Below are 15549 nucleotides of genomic sequence, written 5' to 3' on the forward strand. Positions count from 1 at the left end.
TAATTTCTTTGTTTCCTCATGAAGTTCTTCTGTGATTTTCATGAGAGGTTCATAGACTTTTAAACAGTAGGCACATCTTACTCAATTGTTAAATCTCATTAGGAAGCTTTTGATGATGTCTGTTAGTTATTTTAGAAAAGACTATTTTTTTTTAACCTAGCTTGATGTGTTTTCTGGTATAGTAAGGTTTCCTACACCTAACGTACAGTACAGACAAAGTCTGCTAAGTTATAAAATAATCTAATTCCTTAAGGAGCCGTGTTTCTTTGTAGGGAAGAAAACATTTATGTACCCAGAATTTATTACACTGTTTCATTGCTTTTGGGATGTCATTGTTGCTAGTTTCTTTCCTTGGACTACACGTAGTGTGTGTTTTTAGAATGCAAGTTCATGTTTAACTTTGTAGTTTTATGTTCTTCATTATTTTATAGACAGCTGAGAGATTAAAGTAATTAGTTTTATATATATCATCATATAGTAATTAAAAATAATAACAGCTGTAATACTTCTTAATATATCCTAAAATTGCTTTAAAGTTCTTATGTTCCTCAGAATCTATCTCACTGAGCATGTATTGGTAAATATAACATATTCTAGTAACTTGAAATGATACTTGTTTTCAATTTTGTTTAAATATTAGGATTTTTAAAAGTGAAATTGAATATATAAAACATTTGTATTTTCAAAAGATTTAGTGTGAAGTGTATAGCTGCTGTCCCTGGCCTGCTACCCATGATTTCATTGTGCTTTTCTGTGTAACCTTTGCTTATCATGGAGCATTTCACTGGAAAGAACTGGAAAGGGTTCCGGCACCTTGTGTGTTAATCTAACCACCTCATGCTGTTCGTTAAGGACTTTTCCGAGCTGTCAGAGGAGAATATTGTGTTAGTCCTCTTCCCAGGACTCCACCAAATACCTAGGATAATTAAACTGAAAAACAGGAAAAGTTTGTTTTGGTTCAGCTACTTGAAGGTTTGGGAGTATGACCTTTGGCCTGTGGTGGTGCAAGTACATCCTAGTACAGGCCTTCTCCATTCATAGCCAGTTATAATAAAAGGAAAAAGAGGGCACAAAGACAAAGGTCCCCTAATCCTCTTTGAAAGCACACCCCAGTAATCTGAGACTTTACACCAGACTCCACATCTTAGTTAGCACAACTTCCTGGTAGCACCAAGCTGGAGAATTAGATTGAAACATGTGTCTTTGGGGAAATATTCTATATTAAACTATAGCAAACATGAAATAAGTAACTTAATCTTTATTGTTACGATTTAGATATTTTAATCAGTCAATAACAAGAAGCAAAGATGAGTTTGTGTCACTCGAAGAAAGCAGACATAGATACTGTATGTTAATTCTGTCACTTAAATTGCCAAATGCTTAGTGGCTTTTAAATTTCTAAGACTTAAAGATATCCAAAGATGATTTCTGTTTATTATACTTTCTCAAATTAATTGTACTTCCTTTTACTGTGATAGCTTGTAAAAGGATTAATTTAAATCCTTAATTATAAGTTTCCAAATGTTGTTTCCCATATGAAAGAATAACATAAGAAGTATACATTTTTCAAATGGCTTCCAACTTTTTGGTTTTCAACCAAATTATCTTTTTAAAAAGTGACTAATGCTATATATATATATATATATATATATATATATATATGTATAAACTTAACTTCATGTATCCTTTTTTTTTTTTCTTCAGGAAATGGCCACCTTCAAGATTGCAGCTCTTCAGAAAGTTGTAGACAATAGTGTTTCTTTGTCTGAACTAGAACTAGCCAATAAACAGTACAATGAACTGACTACTAAATATAGGGACATTTTACAGAAAGATAATTTGCTTGTTCAAAGAACAAGTAACTTAGAACACCTAGAGGTGAGTGTTTATGGTCTTTAAACCTTATTATTCTAGTCATTTTACTTTCAGGGTATCCTGGGGTCTGTAGGAATTTTGCTGATTTTAAATGATTAAAATTGGTTTCTATTTATCTAACTATAGTGAAAATATGATAATAATTATAATCTAATTGTGGTTTGTCCTAGATATAAGTGCATATACCAATATGTAACATACTATCTATTTATAATTGCAAATGACTTGATGGTGACTTTATCTAGGTCATCCTCTTATGAATCTTACATGATTTAGCTGAGCGAAACTTCTTTTAAGGAACAGATAGTATATTGTAATTAAAGAGGGAAATACTATTAAGTATCCATTCCTTTCTTTTCTGCCTTCTTTCAGAGTCCCTAGATTCTATTTCTTATGATGGATTTGTTTGACTGTGGATGCATTATTAGTGGCATTTCCTAGACATTGGATAAGCTTTCCAGTTCTCTATCCTTTGTGTTATAGAAGTACTGAAAATCAGGGAGGGGATGAAGGAAATGGTTCAGTATACAAAACACTTACCTGACAAGTAATTTGGGTCTGTAGTATGCATATGTCTTAGTTTCTATTCTGTTTCTATAATAAATCACTTCAACAACAACAACAAAAAAAAAAACGTTAAAAAGGAAGGATTTATTCTGACTCACAACTCACTCAGTGTCTTTCATGGTAGGGAATTCAACATAGCAGAATCTCAAAGTGCTGGTCACATTGTATCCACAACCAAGACACAGACTGATTAATGTTTCCTATTGCTCAGCTTGCTTTCTCTGTTTTATATAGTTCCTTATTAGTTCCACTAATAAGGAACTGAATCCTGTCCCCACAGTCAAGATGGGGACATATTTTAATTAATGCAATCCTCATAATACCACCATTCGTATAACAAGACAGGAGTCAGAGAAAGGAAAATTACCTTGCCTGGAAGTGTGTGGCTAGCTGGTCTGGAATATGCAGTACAGAGGCAGAAACGATAAGAAATACACTGCTTATTTCAAGGTGAAAGCCAAGAACAGACTCTCAAAAGTTGTTCTTAGCCCTCTGCACATATGTTATGGCACATGTGTGCCTACCCTGACACACGCCTCACAGACACTAACTAGAGTGTGTAGGATTTCAAGTTTCATTAGACTATTCGTGTATATGGTTCAGACCTTTCGTCATTCTGTTACTGATTCTTAACCTTCTTTATTTCCTTGGTGTTTTGTGTGTATGTGGGGGTGTGTTTGCATGTATGTGGCACCTTGACTTGTGCAGAGGAATATGCACATGTGTGCACATGCATGTGGAGACGTGCAGTTGTGTCAGATATCTTCGTTGATCACTCCTCACTTTTTGTTTAGTGAAACTGAACCTGGACTTTGCCAGTTCTAGAAGTCTGCCTAGCTAGCTGGCCCTGTAATCACATCTTTTAGGGCTTATCTTTAATAGTGTTGTCTTAGTTTTTCTTCTATACCTTGTTCATTGTGGAGGTTTCTCATATTGCTCTCTGCAGTCTTAAATCTCCTTTAATTTACTGCCCCTAAATGATTGTCATGAACACTATAATCATGTCACTCAATCATATTTAGGCCTCAATTGAATGGCAAAAGGTCACATTATTTCTCTATTTATCTTAGTTTATTTCTTTCTCCCAGAAATTTCACAAATTGTTTTAGAAGCTGAACTACTAGTGCCTGCAGCATGGTTCTTTCTTACATGCATTTTGTATCTGTTTTGTAAACAGGTTTTCTCTCTTTTGGTTTATTATCTTAGTAATTTTTATTTGTATTTAAAAGCTATTTCAACATTACAGTTTCCTCCTGCTGAGAGCAGTTTTGTTTTCTTCTTCATGGTTGCTACCTATAATAATACTATAGTAATAATTCTAGTATTTTTGTTACATCGTGATTAGGTATTTACATGTCTGCCTCCTTTAGTGAAATGTAAGCCTCTTAGGAAATGTTTAATGCACTTCCATGTGGGTTTAGTATCATGGAATTACTGCTAACTTATTCTGGAGGGAGTTTGGGGGATGGGAGAGAGACTATGAATATATAGGGCCACGGTTAGAGGGATCAAGAAAATGTTGATACCTTTAAGAGTAAAGTGCCGTGAGACTGTAGACTATGAAAGTCAGATTTCAAAATATAACGAAATAGTAGTAGAAAAGACAAAGAAAGACTAGACAGATAATAAGGAGGGCAGTAGGGAAACTGAAAAATTCGATAGGTGAAGAGAAACATATAAATTGTGATAGAACGACCAGGAGGATTTGTTTCATCTCTTTATTCTTGAAGCAGTGAGACACTATTGAAACGGGGGAAATCAGAGGCAGTGAAGAGCCAGGAGACAGACAGGTCCATGTGAGGTGAAGGTGACAAGAGAGATAGAGTAGTATGGCATTTATTTTTATTAAAAAAATCATAATGTCTTTTTATCATATTTTTACCTCCCCAACTTCAGTCAGATCTTACTTTTCTACCTACTCAACTTCATGTTCTTTTGCTTTCTTTAAAAGCAAAAACAAAACAAACAGACAAACAAACAAACAAAAAAAAGGAAAAATAACAACAACCCACCCCAAAAGGGAAGAAAACCAGACAATCAAAACAGCAAAAGAGTGAAAAATTAATGGGACAGGAAACACAAAAACAAAACAAAAAGTCCATGCTTGCTCGAGCACACACACACACACACACACACCCCAAAATGAAAAAAAAAAACCTCAGAATGATATTTAAAACAGCCCTAAGGCCTCTGTTGTTTTTATTTTATATTCGTTGTATATAAAACTTGGTGTAATTTTATTTGTTAGCAAAACAATCATATTTTATTTATTTTTATCTTATATATTTCATCATAAGATCTCCCTTTTGTTTCTCAAATCCCTAATTTTATTAATTTTTAACACTTTTTAACTGTAGAGTATTATTGATTAGCTTATTTTCAAGTTACTATACTGAGGTGCAAGTTTTGAAGATTGCCACTGAAATGATTTCAGATTGGGTAGCATTTGCATCTCAGACTTTTAGTTTAGGGATGTCCAAATGGTAAGTCTACATTAATATTGCAGAAGCTCCTGTCCTAGTTTCTTTTTTGTTGCTGTGATAAAATACCCTGCCAAAAAAGCATCCCGTTGGAGAGCTTATTTAAGGGATATAATGAGGGTATCCACCTATCATTAAAGGGATTCAAGGCAGGAACTTGGAATAGCTAGTCACAGCAGGTGCACAGCAAAGAGCACAAACAAGTGCATGTACTCTAGCTGGCTGGGTTTCAGTTGGATTTCTTCACTCTTACCCAGATCAGAAATTGCCTCCTAGGCAGTGGCTGTACCCACAGTGGATGTTGTCATCCATTAATAAAGCCCCCATACGTGTGCCCACAGGCCAACCTACTGTTGATAGCTTAGAGACACACATTCCCTAAATTCCAAAATCTGAAGTACTAGGTCTTAAGTTTGTTTATTGTTGCAGAGCCCTTCTGATATCCAATCTTTTCTTAATTGAGCCTTGTTTTCCTTATCTGCTCCTAAAACTCTTGTCTTGCTTTAGAGCAGTGGTTCTCAACCTTTTTATGTGGTGATACCCAACCATAAAATGATTTCCATTGCTACTTCATAGCTGTCATTTTGCTACTGTTATGACTTACTATATAAATACCTGTTCTCTGGTGGTGTTATGTGACCCCTGTGAAAGATTCCTTTAGTCCTCATAGGAATTGCAACCCACAGGTTGAGAAACACTGCTTTAGAGCAGCTAGGTTTGCTGAACATCAGCTCTTCCTGGTTCACTGATTGTCAAGACTGGTTTCTTCTCATACGTTTGGTTTTAGTATAAATTCTGCTCTTACATAAATAAGCCTGCTTTCTCCCCTCTTGTTCTGTTCTGTGTATATTTGCTTCCTAGGTCTAGAAGTTTTTGATGCAGTTTTTAATTTGCCTGCTTATTGTCCCTCGTTTGTCATGCCCTCCAACTCCTATCATACACATACACGCACATACACACACACACACACACACACACACACACAGATAGAGAGAGCTGGGGAGGCACGGAAAGAGAGAGCGATAGAGAGGGAGCATAAATGGGGAAGTCTGTGAAATGTGAGAGTTCGGCTTATTTCTTTTTATTGTTAACATCTAGCACCTGCCTCAGATGATGTGCTAGGGATATGCATGTAAGTGCACGTGAATGCGGCAAGGAAGGACTAGTTTGTGATAGTTGTGAAATCCCTCGCTAGTCCTTATTAGTTAAGATGGGTAGGTACCTTCCCGGGTAAAAATGAATGCTTGGTAGTCTAGACCCAGGTGTAGTATATAAAAGAGTTTGATTATTCTCTCTTTGTCTCTCTCTTTCTCTTCTCTCCTCTCTCTCTCTGTCCCTCTCTCTCTCTTTCTCTCTGTATGATGTGTGAGAAATTATAATTTGTAAAAATTTCTAGATTTTAGTTTGTGATTTTTTTAATTATTTATTTTAAACTCCAAATTTTATTCCCCTCCCGGTCTACCCTCCGAGTGTTCCACATCCCATACCTCCTCCCTGCCCGCTGTCTCCACAAGGATGTCTCCACCCTCCTCCCTCCAGACCTCTAAACTCCCTGGGGCCGCCAGTCTCTTGAGGGTTAGGTGCATCTTCTCTGACTGAACCCAGACCTGGCAGTCCTCTGCTGTACATGTGTTGGGGGCCTCATATCTTTTTATTTGCATCTCTTTACAATAAGGTTTATTTAAATTTTTAAAGCGTAGATTGTGAATTCTAAGGATACTGCATAAAGTCAAAGCAGAACAGTGTCGTTCCGGCGACTCAGCCTCGTTGCGCGGAGCTCATCTGTAATGTCTGTCTTCTACTCAGTGTGAGAACGCCTCTCTGAAAGAACAGATGGACACTATCAGTAAAGAGCTGGAGATTACAAAGGAAAAACTCCATACCATTGAACAAGCCTGGGAACAAGAAACGAAGTTAGGTGAGCCTTTTTCCTCTGGTAATACCAAGTGATAAATACCTAACAGTGCTTTTTCTTTGTTTTTTGTTTTGTTTTCTTATTTTACTGAAAAATTATTTTTTGTAGCAGAATACATGGATGTAGTTTGGTTTAAAAAGATGGACTGCATGCCATACCTTAGTTTAGTACACAGACGATGACTATTATCCTGGGTATTTGCTTTATTGTTCTCACGTGAGAGTTTTTTTCCTGTTAAAATCATATGTTATAAATTTATGATTCAACACTAGCTGTTTGTATTTCTACTTTTTGTTAATTTATTTATTCACTTTTTATCCCGATTACAGCCCCCCTGCCTCCTCTTCTTCCAGTCCCACCCTCACAAATCCCTCCCCATTGCCTCCTTCCCTTCTCCTCAGGGAAGGGGAAGCCCCCACTTGGGTACCACCTTGCCCTGGGACATCAAGACAGAGCAGGACTAAGAGCATCCTCTCCCACTGTGGCCAGACACGGCAGCCCAGTTAGGGGAAGGGCTCCAATGACAGGCCACAGAGTCAGAAAAAGACCCAGTTCCAATTGTTACACGACCCACATGGGGACCTATTTTAATTAGTATAACAGTAAAAGCTAATGATAATTTTGAAATACATCTTTTTTCTGAATACAAAGTTCAAAAGTTTATGTGTTGTATACTATCTGATGATACGTTTTACCTTGAAATATCAAAGAAAATTTGAGGATTTATATTGCAGCAGTGTATCATCATAATTCTCTTATGTATGTTTTTATTTTTATATATTTTAAATAATAAACATTACATATTATATACAATACCAATTTAGAAATTCCAAGTATTTCCATATTTTAATTATTTTTCTTATAGAAATTTATGCAGTATCATAGTGTTTGAGTGATTATGATTAAAGCATTACTTTTTTTACTTTACCATTATTTAGAATGCTACAAAGATCTTCATCTATACCTGACTTGCCATATTATTGAATATAAGATTGTAATATGATAGTATTTGATACTGCGTGGTTATAATGCCCAAAATAATGCTCATGATTTGAGATTATCTTGTAGGGTTTATTAATCATATCACTTAAGATTTTACTGTTGACTTTGGTGTTTGGTAACTTTAAACATATTATACCTATATGTTTACATTATATACATAATATTATATATATATGTTTATATTATATATAAAGTATATAATATATAATATTATATGTTATACATATAGGTATAATATGTTTAAAGTTACATTGCTGTCCTGTATTGTCCCAGTGAAGTTAATATTACTTCCATAACAAGTGTTCATTTACCACTTGTTCAAATCCTCCAAACTCTGACAGCTCTACATTGACCATCCCTTGAGTATTTCAGTAATATTACAGTTTTTATTGTCATTTGATAAATGGAGATGTTTATTCTAGAAAGAATACATAGATAAGCATCGGCGAGGTAGGGGTAAATAACTAAAATATGGATATGTCTTAATTCAAAAAGTTCATAGAACTGTGCTGTTGCTTACCCTCTCCTGAATTTTCTTTTGTATTGGTGCACATAGGAAATGAATCAAACATGGATAAGGCAAAGAAATCAATGACAAATAGTGACATTGTTTCTATTTCAAAAAAAATCACTGTGTTGGAGATGAAGGAATTAAATGAAAGGCAGAGAGCTGAACACTGTCAGAAAATGTATGAGCATTTAAGAACTTCATTAAAGCAAATGGAAGAACGTAATTTTGAATTGGAAACCAAGTTCACTGAGGTTTGATATGATTTTTATCATGTAAATAGACATTAAGAGTCGATAGTAGACACTAGATTATTGTAAGAACTTTGTGTCTCTAAGCTAGCATATGCATACAGCATTTGCATTTTATATATAAAATATATAGGCTGTTCTTTTAAAATCTCAATTGCTCTACATCAAAGCACTTGATTCTGTAAACAAATTCTGTCTTGCTAATGTCATGGTATTGTTTTTAGTGAGCAGAAGGATGTTGTTTCTTTAAAAAAGCAAGTTGTCTTCCAATCCCATCTCTTTGTTTAAAAGAATATTCTCTTTTATACTCCAGAACCTGTTTGGGATTATAGCTGAGACTATAGTAAGAGGCAAAATAGTTAAAAATCTGTTTTCAAAAACTTTAATAGCAGGTTATTAAAGATGCTTAGTGTGGTCTGAATTAATCAGTCTGCAGGTACTCAAGAACCTATGATTGATAGATTTCAAAGCATATCGTTTTTTTTTCTTAAAGCCATCTAATGTTAATAAAAATTTTAATAGTTTATGCAGCAAAATTTATTCTGTGGTAGGTTTCTTCGCTGCTGGTTTAAATTTGTTAAATTCGAGAGCAAATAGAGACAGCCTATTTGACTAAATCAAAGCTACAGTGAGAATAAAATAAAAACAAAAAATAATCTATATAATTCATAAAATCTTGGTAGCTCACTTGGATTTATTTGTAAGTACTTTGCTTATATTCAAAAGTTCTTAAGTAGTGATTGGCTAACATAAGCGATTTATGATAGATTGTTATCTTTTTTATAATTGATTTGTTCTAGATTTTTTTTAATAGAGGAAAGAGTTTATTTGGCCTACACATCTCAGTCACAAACCATCACTGTAGGAAGCAAAATCATCCCCACAGACAAGCCCATAGTCCAATCCCATGGAGTCAGATCCTCAACTGAAGTTCTCTCTTTCATGGTGTGTCAGATTCATAGCTGGGGCTGAACATGGTATTCTCCCCTTATCAAAGTTGATAACATGAACATATCATATCAATCTGTAACCTTTCCTTTGTTTTATTGCTCCCAAGATCTTATATTAAAATCACAAGATAAAATACAATATCAATTTTAAGGTTTTTAATCACAGGCTTTTGCAAAATAGAAAAATAAAAACAAGTTAACCCATTTCTTACTGTAAGAGAGAAAAACATCAGCACAAAACAACGACATTTAAGCAAAACCAAAGTTCAAGTTCAGCATTGTAGCTTGAAAATCTTGTAGCTCAGTGTCTTCTTTAGTTTGTTCTTACCACGTTATACCTGTGTCTGGACTAGGGGAAACTAAACAAGACTTTAGTACTCAAGAGACCAGATGTTGTGGGTTCTGTTCCCAGAATAAGGTGAAATAGAATAAATAAAATAATATAGTCCTGGGGAATATTTTGTTGTTGCTTTTCCTATAGCTTACCAAAATCAACCTGGATGCACAAAAGGTGGAGCAGATGTTGAGAGACGAATTAGCTGATAGCGTGAACAAGGCAGTAAGCGATGCTGATCGCCAGCGGATTCTAGAATTAGAGAAGAGCGAAGTGGAGCTCAAAGTTGAAGTGTCCAAGTAAGTGCACGAGAACAGTTTCACCATTTGATGGGTCTGTTTGATTTGTCTTCAAGTTCACCATTACAAATATGTAGGGCAGTATCTGTACTCGTTTTTTTTAGGAAGAGGATTAATATCCTGGTTGTTTTTTAACCAGATGACATAACATGAAGAGGAGGTGACATCACACAGTGTTTTTTTTTTTCCCCGAGTGTAGGGATGTGACTGTAGAAGGCACTAAAGTTGAAACAGAAATCGTGTAGGGTCCATGTCTTACTCATATTGCCTGTTTTGGGGGAAGTAGAGATGGAAGAGTCACTTAGTAGATAGTTTATTCACTTTAAAAAGAAAAGAATTTTACCTTTTTATAAGGCTGATGTAAACATATAATTAATTCATATTTAAATTTTATTTAATTTTCTTAGGAGCTAGCTATGTGGTAGGCATTGTGTAAGACATCAGACATATTAACTCATGAACTCCTGCTTACTAACACTTAGGTAAATTGCTTTTCATTTGGCAGTAGAAAATCTGCCCAGTTACTTTAAAACACTAAATTTATGTGCCAGATAGATACTGTCCACTCACTTTTCTGGTCAGGTGCTGCTTTTGTCAGTGATCATAAGGATCTTTTAGGTCCAGCCCCTGCTCATTCTTTGGTTGTTGATTCAATCTTGGGAAGCCACCAAGGGTTCAGGTTAGTTGACTCTGCTGGTTTTCCTGTGGTCCTCTGGTGGTTTTCCTGTGGTCTTCTTTGGATCTCTGAATCATTTTTCCAACTATTTCATAAGATTCATTGAGATCCATCTAATGTTTGGTGGCTAGTCTCTGCATCTCTTTCCATTGGCTGTTGGGTGGAGCCTTTCAGAGGACTGTTATGCTAGGTTCCTGTCTGCAAGCATAAGAGAGTATTGTTACTAGTGTCAGAGATTGGTTCTTGCCCATAGGATGGGTCTCAAGTTGGGCTAGACAATGTTTGACCATTCCCTCAGTCTCTGCTCCATTTTTGCCTCTGTATGTCTTGTAGGCAGGACACATTTTCGGTCTATGGCTTTATGGATAGGTTGGTGATCTTATTCCACTGGGAGTCCTGCCTGGCTACAGGAAGTAGTCACTTCAGGATCCATATCGGCCATTGCTAGGGATCTCATAGAGTCTCCCTCTCAGACCCTCTGCTCCTCTCCTCATCCCAGGTCTTTGACACCTCCAAGAGATTGTCCCCGCCCCCAGCTGATCTCCTTTCTATCTCCCCTGCTCTCCCTACCTATAAGATCTACCCCACCACTCCCCTACCATCCCCTCTTCCACCCAGATTCCTCCTTTCATCCATCTCTGATATCTGTTTTGTTTTTCTTTCTGAGAAAGATTCAAACATCCTCACTTGTGCTCTCCTTTTTTTTTCTTATTAATACAGTATTTATTTGTCTTCTCTCTGTCAAACCCTGAGCCAAGCACTTTCCCCAGACTTCTTGGGGAGCTACAGGAAAAGGAACATACAGGGCAGACGAGACACAAAAGAACTATGAGAGGTGGAAGTGGAGATGGCTGCTTCACATGGCGAAGAGGATGAGAAAGGCCACCATTAGGCAAAAGAGCCCCATGGCCTCTGAGAGGGCAAAGCCCAGAATCACATAGGAGAAGAGTTGTTGCTTCAGAGAAGGGTTCCTGGCATAGCCAATGATGAGACTCCCAGAAACTGTCCCAATCCCTGCCCCAGAGCCGGCCACCCCAACTGTAGCAGATGAGCAAGTGTCCCTGTGCTATAGTAGGGCACCTTTTGGGTATATGCCCAGGAGTAGTATATCTGGGTCTTGAGCTAGAACTATTCACAGTTTTCTGAGAAACCACCAAATTGATTTCCAGAGTAGTTGTACAAGTTTGAACTCCCACCAGCAATGGAGGGGTGTATCCTTGCTCCACAACCTCTCCATCATGTGCTGTCCTTTGAATTTTTGTCCTTCGCCATTCTGATTGGTATAAGGTAGAATCTCAAGAGTCATTTTGATTTGCATTTCTCTGATGACTTAGGATTTTGAACATTGCTTTATGTGCTTTCAGCCATTTGAGATTCCTCTGTTGAGAATTCTGTTCTTTATACCCATTTTTTAATTGGGTTATTTGGGTTGTTAGAGGCTAACTTCTTAAGTTCTTTATATATTTTGGATAATAGCCCTCTGTTAGAATTAGGGTTAGTGAAGAACTTTCCCCCAGTTTGCAGGCTGCCTTTTTTCCTGATGATGGTATCCTTTGACCTACATAAGCTTTTCAGGTCCTATTTATTAATTAATTGACCTTAGTGCTTGAGACATTGGTGTTCTGTTCAGGAAGTTGTCTCTGTACCAATACGCTCAAGGCTATTCCCCACTTTCTGCTCTAATAGGTTAAGTGTGTCTGATTTTATGTTGAGGTCTTTGATCCATTTGGACTTGAGTTTGAGCAGGGTGATGAATATGGATTTATTTTCATTCTTCTACATGCAAATATCCAGTTACACCATCACCATTTGTTGAAGATGCTCTCTGTTTTCCATTGTATGGTTTTGGCTTCTTTGTCAAAAATTTAAATGTCTGTAGGTGTGTGGGTTTATGTCTAGGTCTTCGATTTGATTCCATTGATACACCTGTCTGTTTCTATAACAATATCATGCAGTTTTTATCACTATTGCTCTGTACTATAGCTTTAGTCAGTGATGGTGATACCATCAGAAGTTCTTTTACTGTTCAGAATCATTTGGCTGTCCTGAGTGTTTTGTTTTTCCATATGAAGTTGAGAATTGTTCTTTCCATGTCTGTGAAGAATTGTGTGTTGGAATTTTGATGGGCATTGCGTTGAATCTGTAGATTGCTTTTGGTAGGATGGCCATTTTCACTATGATTATCCTACTGATTCATGACCAAGAAAGATCATTCCATCTTCTGATATCTTCCTCAATTTCTTTTTACTGGGACTTGAAATTCTTGTCATACAGGTCTTTCACTTGCTTGGTTAGGAATTTTTTTTTTATGTTATTTGCGGCTATTCTAAACAGTGTTGTTTCCCTAACTTTTTTTCTCAGCTTCTTTAATCACAGTAGAAGATGGCTACTGATTTCATTGAGATAGTTTTGTATCCAGCCACTTTGCAGAAGGTGTTTATCAGCTGTAGGAGTTCTCTAGTAAGTTTTATGGGAACATTTACACATACTATTATATCATCTGCAAATAGCAATACTTTGACTTCTTCCATTCCAGTTTGTATCCCCTTGATTCCTTTAGTTGTCTTAATGCTCTAGCCAGATCTTCAGTACTATATTGAAGAGATCTTGGGAGAGAGTGGACAACCTTGTCTTGTCCCTGATTTTAGTGGAAATGGTTTTGTTACTCTCCATTTAATTTAATGTTGGCTATTGCTTTGCTGTATTTTGCCTTTATTGTGTTTAGTTATGTACCTTGTATCCTTGCTATTTCCAAGGCTTTTAGCTTGAAGGAGTGTTGTATTTTGTCAAATACTTTTCTGGCATCTAGTGAGATGATCATGTGTTTTTTTCTTTCAGTTTTTTTTTTTTTTAATTTGGTAGATTACCTTGATGGATTTTTGTATATTGAACCACCATTGCATCCCTGGGATGAAGCCTACTTTATCATTGTGAACGATGTCTTAGGATGTGTTCTTGGATTCAGTTTGCGGGTATTTTATTGTATTTTTTGCATCAATGTTTGGAAGAGAAATTGGTTAGAAATTTTCTATGTTGATTCTTTGTGTGGTTTAAGTACCAGGGTTACTATGGCTTCATAGAATGGATTTGGCAGTGTTTCTTCTGTTTCTATTTTATAGAATAGTTTGAGGAGTAATGGCATTAGCTCTTCTATATGAAACTCTGGTAGAATTCTGTACTAAAATAATCTGGCCCAGGGCTTTTTTGGGATGGGAAACTTTTAATAACAGCTTCTATTTCCTTCGGTGTTATAGGACTATTCAGATAGCTTGCCTGATCTTGATTTTGCTTTGATAATTGGTAACTCTAGAGAAGCATCCATTTCATTTAGATTTTCCAATTTTGTGGAATATAGGCTTTTGAAGTAAGACCTAATGACTCTTTGAATTTCCTAGGTGTCCATCTTTATTTTTGATTTTATTAATTTGGATACTGACTCTTTGCCTTTTAGTTAGTTTGGCTAAGGGTTTGTCTATCTTCTTGAGTTTTCTCAAATAACAACCTCTGGTTTCATTGATTATTTGCATTATTCTCTTTGTTTCTAAATGACTGATTTCAGTCCTGATTTGGATTATTTCTTGCTGCCTACTACTCTTGGGTGTGTTTGCTTCTATTGCAAGATTACTTTTAATATGGTGGTATGATAATGCTCTAATTATTTTAGTGCTTGTGAATGTTCTTCTTAGCTGCTTTCATAGTGTTACATGAGTTTGGATATTTTGTGCCCTCATTTTCATTGAATTCTAGAAAGCCGTTAATTTTTTTCTTTATTTCTTCCCTGACCCAGTGATCATTGAGTAGAGAGAGTTGTTCAGTTTCTATGAATATGAGCTCTCTTGTTGTTTCTGTTGTTGAAGTCCAGCTTTAATCCATGGTGATCTGGTAATATGCATGGAGTTATTTCAATCCTCTTGTATCTGTTGAGGCTTGCTTTGTAATAGAATATGTGGTCAGTTTTGGAGAAAGCTCCATGAGGAGCTGAGAAGGAGGTATTTTTGTGTGTGTGTTTGGGTGAAACGTTCTATAGATATCAGTTAGGTTCATTTGAATTATAACCTCTGTTATTTTCATTATTTGTTTGTTTAGTTTCTGTCTCGATGACCTGTCTAACGGTGAGAGTGGGGTGTTGAGGTCTCCCACTATTAATGTGTGGGGTTTTATTTCTGATTTAAGCTTTAGTAATGTTTCTTTTATGAATGTGGGTGCCCTTGCATCTGAGGCATACAAGTTCAGAATTGAGATGTCCTTTTGGTGGATTTTTCCTTTGATCAGTATCAAGTGAACTTCCCTGTATCTTTTGATTACTTTCTGTTTGAAGTCTATTTTATTGGATAGAGAATGGCTACTCCAGCTTGTTTCTTGGTGTCCTTTTGCTTGGGAAACCTTTTTCCATCCCTTATACTGAGATAATGACTATCCTTGATGCTGAGATGTATTTCTTGTATACAGCAGAATGATGGATTCTGTTTACAATCCATTCTTTTAGCCTATGTCATTTTACTGGGACATTGAGTCCATTGCTGTTGAGAGACCTTAATGACCAAGTGTTATTACTTTCTGTTATTTTGATGTTGATGGCTGTTGAGTTTGTGTTTCTCTTCTATTGATTTTAATTATGTGAAATTATTTATTTCTTGTGTTTTCCTGAGAATAGTTAGTCTCATTGGCTTGTAGTTTTACTTCTAGTAACCT

The 15549-nt window shown here is 36.1% G+C and overlaps 1 protein-coding gene across 1 annotated transcript in view; it reads left to right on the top strand.

Annotated features, from left to right (window-relative positions):
* The window catches only part of Cep290 (centrosomal protein 290), an 81346-nt gene that overhangs the window by 29223 nt on the left and 36574 nt on the right, over positions 1-15549 (top strand). Inside the window, exons 25-28 of the mRNA XM_028783031.1 lie at positions 1705-1878; positions 6729-6840; positions 8396-8601; positions 10030-10181. Of these exons, the coding sequence (XP_028638864.1) occupies positions 1705-1878; positions 6729-6840; positions 8396-8601; positions 10030-10181 (644 nt within the window). The remainder of the gene's footprint in view (positions 1-1704; positions 1879-6728; positions 6841-8395; positions 8602-10029; positions 10182-15549) is intronic.

Source organism: Grammomys surdaster, unplaced genomic scaffold (genome assembly GCF_004785775.1).
Source record: "Grammomys surdaster isolate TR1022 unplaced genomic scaffold, NIH_TR_1.0 958, whole genome shotgun sequence".
NCBI lineage: Eukaryota > Metazoa > Chordata > Mammalia > Rodentia > Muridae > Grammomys > Grammomys surdaster.